Genomic DNA, 11,980 nt, shown 5'->3' with positions numbered 1-11,980 from the left:
GACCAGTGGCGTGATTACCAGTGTAAAAAGATTTGTGAAAAAAGGCAATTGGTTCAAAGGAGGCACTTAGTATTTGTGATATCCACAAAAGTTGTAAGAAGGTTCTGCTTACCGTACATAATTTAATATTTGATTGGTTATTCTAAGTTCGCCCTATTACCTGGAATCCTCGTTTTCTTTCCAGGTTCAAAATTTGTACGACATTACCGTGTTCGAAAACAACTTGTTCGTGACAAGCTGGAGAAATCAGAGCATTATTCGAGTGAACAAGTATAATTCGGATGACTATGAAACCATCGCCAACTTTAGTCGACCTTTTGCTATTCATATTTATCACAGACAGAAACAACCTGATGGTAAGATATCGGTCTCTCAACCTTTGTATCATCCCTGTTTAAAGCCCTCAGCCTGACTAAGCTGGTCTACTCCCTGTTTAAATTCTCCCAGCCAGCCTAGTTCGATTTTATCTTGAACTGATAATGTTGTTCTCGGAACGGCTGGCTTTCTTCTAACTAGCAGTTACCTACAGTTCTCTCTATCAAACCTCTCTAAAAAAAGTCCCCCAGCCAAACTCACGTGAAAATAGCCTAATAATTACAATTTTGTGTTATATGCACCGTTCTCTTTTAAGGATGAACCTCTGAATCTTATTGTAGGTGTTGACACCTACAATTTGTCAACAAACAATGTTATGACTACTTGTTTGCTTTGTAAATACGTATTTTTAATTTCTTAGTTTCGAGATCACAGTTTTTTTCCTTTTTTTTTTCAATAGATTTAAAGAGGAAAATACCTTGCATTTGTACCGGGGTCATAATCTAAAATTAAACGTAACGTAAGTTAAACTGATTTTGGGTTAAATTTTGGCCCCACCTTAAATGTTATAAAGGCAAGAAAAGTGTGGTCTCGAATTTCAAATAATCCTTTAGATGCAATTGGGTCTTGAGCATGTTACTTTACTATTAATCCTAAGTGGTTTTGTAGTGAGGAGAAAATGTAGACTAGAATACTTGCCTTGTTTGAACAGCCTTAGAGCGGAATCCCTAATCTGAGAGGCTAGGGTTCGAGTCTCAGAGTTACCTTGTTTGATAGAAGAAATAAACATCTAGGTAAATTAAAAAAAAAGGAAAGTTAAAAAATGGAGTGTTTAAACCACGTCTCTTTTTTCCAGTCCCAAATGTTGGCCCTCTTTGTCCTCAAATGATTGTTTCAATATTGACTATAATGGCCCCACAAATGTGTCAAATGTACAGGTAAAACAAAGCTCCAATATGGGTAATGGTCCTCTGTGTTTGGATTAATCACGTTTGATACATCACACTGGCCAAGATATGCACAGTCCTTAAGGATTATTTACAGCCTTAAATCCCGCTAATGGTTTTGACGGGAAAATATCCGTTGTCATAGCAACCTCGAAATCAGTTCAAACTAAATCGACTGTGCCTATCAATGCAATAATCTGTTCCTGCACAGTCACAAAATCTTAATAATTCGCTTTAATAATTTCATGTAAGGGGACAAACTTCTAATTAATAATGCTAAACTTCCATGTGCTGCTTTTCTCGCTTTTTTCTGTTTTCTGAAAAATATTTTTGTGCTCGTTGAAAAATTCTCATGAGCCTCACCCCGCCGTCAACTGTAGTTTATCTTCTTGTTCTATATCTATGGGGTAAACACTGTGCAAACTCAACAAACATGACATCTAGCGGAGAGATTGAAAAACAATTTTGTACGCTAATGGACAGTTGCTTCCGGCATTTAGGACGCGACATTCACTCCAAGAGATACGCCAGGAGGAAAAATGAAATGAAAAACACGCATTAGCGCAGCGTAGGAATGAAAAACAGGCCCCTTGCGTCGAAGTTTTGGCGGCTTTACAGAAACTAACCCCCCATTAATTAAAAGACAAACTTTTCATTTATAAAATTTAATTATTGTCTCAGATATAAAATAGAATGCAAGTACTATATTATATCCCTACGTATACCTACATAGATATATGACCTTGACAGTTTTGCACAAGACATTGAATAATATTGGGCGGAAGAAAGACAAAATCAAGATCATTATACATTGAACCAATGTACCACTCCCTATACATATGGATATTATTACTTAAAACTTAAACCATGTACGTATTAGATATTTGATTCTGATTTTCTTTTGAATTCCATACATGGAACTTCTTGTTACCGCCAAATCCGAGTTTTCACCATTCTGCCACCTCGCCCCTTTTTCACTCAATATCTTCCATTCCATGCTTGATATTTTCATGAAATAATCTGTCATTTTTCCCCGAATTCAGTTACAAAACGGTATAAGGAGAAGAAGAATGTCAGGAAAATGGCTGCATCCACCATTAATTTGACTCATCTGTGGTTTCCTACATCAGATTCATGATGTCTAAATTTCATTAAAATCAAACAAACCATTCGAGAGTAATGATGGTGGAACAAACAATCAAACATACCTAAAGACAAACTAAATACAAATTCACAGAATAAAACTTCCCATTCACTTCGTTCGTTCTCTTCTGATAACCCACAGGCAGAGGCACCAGGTTACCTAGAGGCAAATTCAGCCAAGAACTTGGACCTGACTCGTCTGTGAAAGCAGCTCTGTGGGAACAAGTTTGTGTTACGAAATTCACTACTATCACTTCATATACCTACGCCAGGATAACTTTCTTTCAATAAATTACATGCATATTATAAAATACAATGTTATTACGCTATAATGGACCGGGTATTAGCTCATATTATTATGAGAAATATCCGCGCTTTACAAACAAAAGCACCTATCGCGCATTTGTTTCTCTGTTTCAGTTACGTCATTGAGAGGAGGAAAATGTTCGGCCGTGGTAAAGAGGTCGTCATAGATACCGGCATTTACAATGTGGAAGGCATGGCTGTCGATTGGATGGCGAACAACTTGTATTGGACAGACGCTGGCATTGGAACAATCAATGTGGCCAAAATTTCTGACTTCTCCATTCGGAAAGTGTTGTACAAAGTTCCCAAATATTTGCCCAGGTCGCTCGTCCTTCATCCAAAAACGGGGTAAGTGGAATAGAATATACTTTTTTCTATTGTTTTATTTTAAGTTTTCTCCTCTTTTCTCCATAGGGATAGGACTGAAAAGTCCCTTTCGCAGTCTAGCCAAGGTCTTACATATTATGTGCACCTTATGGATTTTATGGGATATACTCCGTTCTTAGGGGGGGACATACTACATACTAAGTACGAATATATCAGAATGAACAAAGTACGTATATCCTGCTCTGTTCTAATGAAATCATTTCGTCTTTCCAATCCAGCCTCAGTAAGATTTCGCATCTGGAGGTTGGTGGTTCGAGTCCTAGTCAAGTCATAAAATTTTCTATGTGTATTAATGGAGAACGGTATTTGTGCCGGGCATTTAAATATGCTTAAGACAATGGTAAAATATATCACGCACAAAAAGCCTTCTCCGGGGCTTAGGTGTAGGGGTGAACAGCCTTATTACTGGTTTACTTATAGGAAAAAAGGCACTATCAAAATCACAGCAAAGGAACGGGGAAAAATTTGGCTCACGAGTTTTACCATAGGGGTGGAGGTTATTAAATGATAAAAGCGTAAGAGAAGTTGCCCACAACCAATGCTACGTGTTACAGAATCACTGTAATTCATTAAGCCCATTCCGATAGTAGGGAAAGATAGTCCAAGAAGAAAGCACTTTTGATTGAAGGCACGAATGCAAAAACGAAATCATTTCCTCAGACCCTTCGCAGCATCGGAATGTTCAAAATTAAAAAAAAAAAAAAAAAAAAAAAAAAAAAAAAAGAAAATTTTTTTAAGAAATTTAAAAAAAAAAAAAAAAAAAAAAAAAAAAAAAAAAATCGAACAGAGCAAATTTTTATCCAATGATTCAAACCGATACTAAAGTCATTCCAAGGAAAAGGACTGAATTTTTGATTTCAGCCCTTCTTAGTGTAAGGTGAGAGCGCTGTGCATCTACATAATGGTGATAGCATTGTGCTAAGATAAGAGGTTGAAGCTGGAGATAATGAATAGCACATCAATACCTATAATTATTACCTATACATATGTAATTGTGTACAATGTATGTACAATTTTATTGTACACTGTACAGTACACAGTCTTTCTTTTGGTCCAATCAAACGAGGGCGAGGGAGAATAAACCTGCCATTTCTAATCACCGGGACCACAATCTGATTTTAAACTTGGTTTCACTTTAAATCTTGGATTAAGAGCAATCCAATTGCTTTTCTTTTTCCCAGCTTTTTTTTAAGATGTACCAAATACATAAGACCTTGTTTGGACTGCGGGAGTAAATAAGGGACTTTTCATTATCATTCTGGCAGTAGCATCAGGGTATATTATATTCTGATTGGCTAAAAAGTTCGAAATCAACCAATCGGATCTTAAATCAAGTTTAAAACCAGCTTGCGGTCCTGGTCCAACACTCACCACAATGATCTTCATCAGACGTATCGTTCAACCCGTGTAGAGTAAGGGAACTTATGAAACCTCGTCCACTTCACGCTTTTCCGAAAGCTCGTATCTGCCGGTGTTACGCAGGGAAAAGCTTCAGAGACACTATCGCACTGGTAAATAGTATAGTTTTGTCTGAAATACCTGCTTCAGATAAACCGACAGGGGCAGTAAAAGTGACTGAGCAATATCTGCAATATTGTTATTGCAAGGGTCACTGAGGAATAAGTTATAATATGACTTATTCCTCTGTGTAACCGTAACCTACATCAGCATCCAAAGGAATTCGAGAAGGTACATCAAAGATTCTGACTATACAAGTGACTGATATAGTGGGGAATAAAGGAATAAATATAAAAAGGTAAGTACATGAAGCATCAAGGATTCAGACTATACAACCAATATAGCGAATACACTGAGAAAAAAATGGTGACAGGGTGCCACAAGTCTAGGGTGGAAGAACCGATTATTGGGTTCCTTTCCCTAATTTAGGCTGTTGCAATGCTATATGTATTATGGTGTTGATCTTCCCGATATAGAGTTCAATATTAGAGTATACACTGAGAAAAAAATGGTGACAGGGTGCCACAAGTCTAGGGTGGAAGAACCGATTATTGGGTTCCTTTCCCTAATTTAGGCTGTTATGCTATATGTATTATAGTGTTGATCTTCCCGATATAGAGTTCAATATTAGAGGGCCAGAACCCAGTCACCGATTGGGCTGCCGGCACCCCAGTTTTTTTCTCAGTGCACTTCTCATTGTTTTCAAGTCTCAGAAGATGCCCCCAGACCATCTCTCCTCTTGTTGGAACTGATCTTGCATCGTTACATAACTCCAATAAAGAACCCACTTTTCTAATACCAGAAGATGCCCCCAGACCATCTCTCCTCTTGTTGGAACTGATCTTGCATCGTTACATAACTCCAATAAAGAACCCACTTTTCTAATACTTACTCCGCGTTCAAATCTCAGGAGAACGGGATAATAATACACGAGTATGATAAGATACCCACACTATAACCCACACCCACTCCCATCACCACATCAGACATACCATTAGACACAGCACACTTATTTATAGCACTATTCACATTGCACAGATCTGCCTGAATCTCCATGATGTAATTTGCAAAAACAAAAACCGTAATATTATTGTCGTGCAGTGCAAGTCACCCGCACGCGTTCAAATCTCAGGAGAACGGGATAATAATACACGAGTATGATAAGATACCCACACTATAACCCACACCCACTCCCATCACCACAGACATACCATTAGACACAGCACACTTATTTATAGCACTATGCACATTGCACAGATCTGCCTGAATCCCATGATGTAATTTGCAAAAACAAAAACCGTAATATTATTGTCGTGCTCGTGCAGTGCAAGTCACCCGCGAGCCAAAAGCATGCAAGTCTCATAAAATTCGAATCAAATAAGCACTCTGTATCGAAAATTTGTTATTGCTAATAGGAGATTGATAAAATTGGTATGAACTGAGGTAAGTATATTAGGTACTTACGGTTAGGTATACACCTAAGGTAGGCACAAGACCATTTTCGTGGCCCGCGAAGCTTTTTGAGATTTGTACAAAACTTACCGACTGACTCACTCACTCATACTAATTCTAACCCACTTCTAGATGTGCTAGGGAGATGCGGTTTTCACCATTAGATTCCTTATTTTTTGTACATACGGAAACCCCCGAAATTCCAAACTGTTCCCGAGATATTGACGTTTTTTAGTTCCCCATAAGAAATACACAGGGAACACAGTTTGAGGCCAGCAAAACTTTTCCTGCGTTTAATATTTTCTCTCGCTTTTAGTTTTCATTTCTTCGAGACAAAACTCAGGCACGATATAAGGTCTCAGGGGCGAAGCCCCGGGAGCGCGCAGCGCGACCTTAAACAAGGGAGCGTGAAGCGCGACCACATGCAGAACCCCGGGAGCGCGCAGCGCGACCGTATACGCAACCCCGCGTAGCGAACACGCGAAGCCCCCGGGGGGTGAAGGGGGGCGAAGCCCGCCTCCCGAGCACGAAGTGCGAGTTTGAAAGTATACGATGTAATGACAGGTATATTAGGACATTTTAAAAGCCCCTGGGGGACTGTAGACTATATTATTTTAGAGGTAAATTGAATTGTCTTTTGTTTTGAAACCAATTTGATATAGTAAGTACGTAATACTTCCGACTTTGGATCGTTACCTTTAGGTAGGTAGGTGCTGGTAGGTTACCAATCCTAAACGACAAAACCAATTTCTCGGTCTATGTAGGTATAGGTATTAGGTACCTGTGTGTTTCTAAATAATAATAAAAGTTATTGTTCTTTGTTGTTGCAGGTGAGTTGGAGGAAGTTTTCTATTTGAAGTCAATTATTTCAAGTCAAACTACAAACTACCACCTTTTACTATACGGAGAAATATAATCACACAAACCAAAAGAAAAGGTAACTTAGATAGATAAGTTCAAGTTCAATTACCTATATAATTTTGTAAAGTCCTACAATCATCCTACATAGTTCTGGAAAACTGAGGATTTTTTTTTTCTTCCAAAGATCAGAAAAGTTTTTCGTAGATTGACGAGTCTCTGGTGTTCACCGAAATTTGATTTCCCGAGGAACCTCATCATGATTACACTCTACATAATTATGTACTCGTAGCTAAGCGCAGCGTTGCCTGTTGTTCAAACTTCACTGACTGCTTGCTGTTATCCTGTTAACTTGAATATGTATAACTTGTTAACATCACGATGTCGTATTGTCGTAGGTTACATAAATAAATAAATAAACCTTTATTTGGTGGTCATTCAAAGGCACAATACATTAGATACCTACTTATAAGTTTAGAAAAACATACAAAGAGTAATACTACCTATGAATATAACCATTATACATGAAGTAGGTATTTTATCACATCCCTGTAGCAAAGGAAATGGAGGCTGTCGTCACTTCTGCATACCGAAATACATCAATGGCACTGGAGTAGCTCGTTGTGTCTGTGAAGCTGGCTACTCACTAACGCCCACCAATAAGTGTGTCTGTGAGTATCCCTCCTTTTGCCTTCATCCATCTCCATTCCTTCTCTGAATAGCCGATGGCACTACTTATACCAATACTAATCTCTATACCTGCCTCGGTGTTGTAGTGGTCAAGACACTCGTCTAGTAAACAGGAGGGTGTGGGTTCAATCCCGACTAAGGTGTGGAATTTTATCCTCAGAATAATTTGAGGCTTTGACCACAATAATAGATAGTAGTAGCCTACTGCTGGAGTAAAGGGACTTTTCAGTCCTATGAGAGCAGTATAAATAAGTTCTACTATTATTAGAATAATTAGTTTCAAGGCAAAGGCCTCCTTTTCCCCTCCAGTTTCCTTTTCTTCTAAAATTGATAGGGTGTTAGGGTGTGGTGAGTTATTTTTTTGTAATATCGGCGAATTCACGTAAGTAGCTTGACCAGCGTTTATTTCTCTTATTTTTCATAATTTAGCATTTTCAAACATTTACATTCAAACCCAATCTTTAAGGTTTGTTTTCTTTTATTTAGAATCTACAGTCCTCTGCTCCATTACACCCTTTATTCCTTTAAGTCACCCATCCATTTGTTGGCCTTGTTCGGCGTAGCTCAACATAGGTGACACTAAAACCGGTCTTAAATGATCGACTGAAGTGTTATCTAAAACTTTCTCGGTTTAAGTTCATAAGTCGTCGCGACAAATTTCGAGATCAGAGCTCATTTGAGTGAGAAAATGTGAAAAAAATCCCCCAAAAACAGTTTTTTTGGTTTTTTACCTACCTAATTTGTTTAATATTCAGTTTATTATTATTCTTGATTTGATTTTTTGATTTTACTTTCATGTAAATAAATAAATAAATAAACCTTTATTTGGTGGTCATTTAAAGGCACAATACATTGCATACCTACTTATAAGCTTATAAGTTTAGAAAAACATACAAAGAGTAATCCTACCTATGAATATAACCATTATACATGAAGTAGGTATTTTTAAGTTCTTCCTATTTGAAATACCTATACCTATGACTGAATTGAATATTTTTGCTGAAGCTATATCTCCTTGTTTCAATCCTTTCTCCAATTTGATGGTACATTCTTCTCCCTCCCTCAAGGCCAAGACCCCAATTCAGCAACTGCTGAGGTATGATTGACACCTGTGATTTTAATGGCTCACTATTATAAAAATACATAATATAAATATATATAATCAAGGGTAATTAAACTATTGTTTAAAAGGAATATCTGTAGTTTCCTACTGCCTCTTGACTTAACAATTTCAAAATAAATATTTAAACTGTAATTAAACTATTGTTTAAAAGGAATATCTGTAGTTTCCTACTGCCTCTTGACTTAACAATTTCAAAATAAATATTTAAACTTTTTGGAGGGAAAAAGAAAAACTTAAAGATATATAAATCTATACTTATATGAACAAGAACAATCAACTACGTAAATATACATTCTTAAATCTCTCAAAAGTAGTATTATAATAGAAGTAGAAATATACCTATGGGTAGTTTTACCTGTGCCCCAAATCACCAAAGTGTGGAAAAGTATTTACAATTCCATATTTCGATATGATTCGCCCAAATTCAAAATTCTGCTTTTCCATTGGCCACTACACTTGTAAGATACCCCACATTCTTAAATCTCTCAAAAGTAGTATTATAATAGAAGTAGAAATATACCTATGGGTAGTTATACCTGTGCCCCAAATCACCAAAGTGTGGAAAAGTATTTACAATTCCATATTTCGATATGATTCGCCCAAATTCAAAATTCTGCTTTTCCATTGGCCATTACACTTGTAAGATACCCTTAAAATAGTTAGAAACAACTATTTTCTTATATCAACCTATTTTGAACTAACTATTTCTAAGCCAAACACATGCATACACTTCTCCCATTCTCTTCCATTCCTTTCTTTCCCATACTACTCTTCTCCACGTTGATTCGCCACATATCTTCCTCATTTCTTCATCCCATCTAGTTTTAGGTCTTCCTCTTTTCCTTTTCTTCTCTATTGGCCACCATTCCATCATTCGTTTAGTCCATCTATTGTCTTTGCATCTTATGATATGTCCCACCCAATTCCACTTTCTTAGTATTATAATTTTTCCTATGTCCTTTATTCCTGTGATTTTATTGATGTACTCCTTTCTCTTTCTCTCTCTCTTCGGTATTCCTGTCATAGCCCTTTCCATGCTTCTTACTGTCACTCTCAGTCTCTTTATTGTTTTAGCATCCATTATCCATGTTTCCGAGGCATAAATCAGACTTGGTAGCACACACATATTCCATAGCTTTTTCTTTTCTTCCATATTTACTGCAGATCTGAACAAATATCCATACTTATTGAAAGTGTTCCATGCCAAACTGATTCTCCTTGTGATTTCTTTATCTTGGCCATATATAGACAATTTGTGTCCCAAATATATAAAATCTTCTACATCTTCTATACTTTCATTTTCAATGGTCAATTCTGTTTCTTCTGCGCTGTTTATTCTCATCAGTTTGCACTTCTTTGCATTTAATTTTAATCCAACTTTATTTGTTTCTTCTATTAGGCTATGTAACATGGTTTTTAGTTCTCCACAGTTTTTGCCTATGATCACTACATCATCCGCAAATCTGAGTTGGCTTAGATGTTCCCCGTTTATATTTATTCCAAATTTACTCCACTCCAGATTTCTGAATACCATTTGTATGACTGAATTGAATATTTTTGCTGAAGCTATATCTCCTTGTTTCAATCCTTTCTCCAATTTGATGGTACATTCTTCTCCCTCCATTTACTTTCATGTAATGATTTAAAATCAAGACTAGAGCCCGTTCTCCCTTTATTCCCAATATAATGTTTAAGTCACCCATCCGTTTATTGGCCTTTCTCGGCGTAGCTTAACACTTAACACAGGTGACGCTAAAAACGGTCTTAAATTATCGACTGAAGTGTTATCTAAAACTTTCTCGCTTTGAGTTCTTAAGTCGTCGCGACAAATTTCGAGATCAGAGCTCATTTGAGTGAGAAAATGTGAAAAAAATCCCCCAAAAACAGTTTTTTTGGTTTTTGGCTTTATGGTTTTCTGGACAAAATTTTCGTGTTCCTGGTAAAAAGACCTTTAATTTGATATATAGGTCGACCAGGTTTGGATATAAGTCCTTCTATGGGGACAGACAGACAGAGTCACAGACAGACAGACGACACCGAACCGAATACAATAGCCCGTCCAGTATACCTTTTTTATTACTATCGTAATAATAAAGGAAAGACGGGCTAAAAAAAGGAGTGAGATCCCCCAAAAAAACACAAATATGTAAAAAAGGCCAAGTTCCCATCCAAAAATGTCGGCCAATAAAAGTGGTGGGATCAGAAATTAAGGCCAAGTCTGCTTTCCCAGTTTTTCGTGTCTGCTGAAAATGCTAAATCTCAATTCCTTCAACCTTCTCTCAATTTCAACTTGGCATTGTTTTTTTCATTCTCAAATGTAAGAAGGTACCTATTATTAACATGAAAATAAAATGAAAAACAATGTCAAGTTGAAATTGAGGGAGGGTTGAAGGAATTGAGATTCAGCAGACCCGAAAAACTGGGAAAGCAGACTTGGCCTTTTCTGATCTCACCACTTTTATAGGCCGACGTCTTTGGATAAGAACTTGTCCTTTTTTAAATCTGAAATATTACTTTCGATTCACAAATAAATCAAGAGACGGACTTTTATTTTTGTTAAGTTTCCATTTACTGTTGTTTTCAAAAAATAAAAATTCCATTCATGGTCTTAAAAAGTTTAATGCTACTTTGTACTGTTTTTCTTGCTTCAAGGGCTCCCAGGATGAGAGCGTTTAAGAAAAAAAAGGAGGGTTAAACTACTTTTACCACTTGTTCTTGGGAAATGTCAACATGACATTCCGCGGTCCAAACAAAACCCAGTGTGTTGGTAAGTTATCTTTTTTGTTCAATCACTTCAAATTATCAAGGTGTATTTTCATTTCGATAAACTCTTGGAACCGGAACCAATTACCTTTTGGAAACTGCATTGGCGCCTGTACTAATCATTTTATTTATATTTATTAGAGTGACCTATTTTAATTCAAAACTATCCTCCATTATTTCAGATGCTGATGAGTGTTTGATCGACGGCTCTTGTGATCAGACTTGCACAAATACTCATCTCTCCTACGTATGTTCTTGTACTGAAGGATACACCTTGAGGCCGGATGGAAAAAGTTGTACAGCTGTTAATGGTATGTATGTGCCCGAGTGGTTCAGAGCACTGGCTCTCGACCTGGAGGTGCTGGGTACGAATTCCGGCCTTTCACTTACTTATTCGTGGCTGGGGCCCTGTTGACCATACGCCTGAGAAACACTTTGTCTCCAATCTTCTCGATTTTTTTGTTGCGTCCATCCATAAATTTGGGTCTCCTGATCTCCTCTGTATGCTACTTTCTTCCTGATATTGTCCACCCATCTA

The 11,980-nt window shown here is 37.1% G+C and overlaps 1 protein-coding gene across 1 annotated transcript in view; it reads left to right on the top strand.

Annotated features, from left to right (window-relative positions):
* LOC103511456 (low-density lipoprotein receptor-related protein 1B-like) overlaps window positions 1-11,980 on the top strand; it is a 48,171-nt gene that overhangs the window by 16,758 nt on the left and 19,433 nt on the right. Inside the window, exons 10-14 of the mRNA XM_026825173.1 lie at window positions 185-356; window positions 1,172-1,253; window positions 2,826-3,059; window positions 3,317-3,321; window positions 11,625-11,800. Coding sequence (XP_026680974.1) covers window positions 185-356; window positions 1,172-1,253; window positions 2,826-3,059; window positions 3,317-3,321; window positions 11,625-11,800 — 669 coding nt within the window. The remainder of the gene's footprint in view (window positions 1-184; window positions 357-1,171; window positions 1,254-2,825; window positions 3,060-3,316; window positions 3,322-11,624; window positions 11,801-11,980) is intronic.

The sequence above is a fragment of the Diaphorina citri genome, unplaced genomic scaffold, assembly GCF_000475195.1.
Source record: "Diaphorina citri unplaced genomic scaffold, Diaci psyllid genome assembly version 1.1 scaffold33, whole genome shotgun sequence".
NCBI lineage: Eukaryota > Metazoa > Arthropoda > Insecta > Hemiptera > Psyllidae > Diaphorina > Diaphorina citri.
This window is presented reverse-complemented; position numbering and strand designations above follow the sequence as displayed.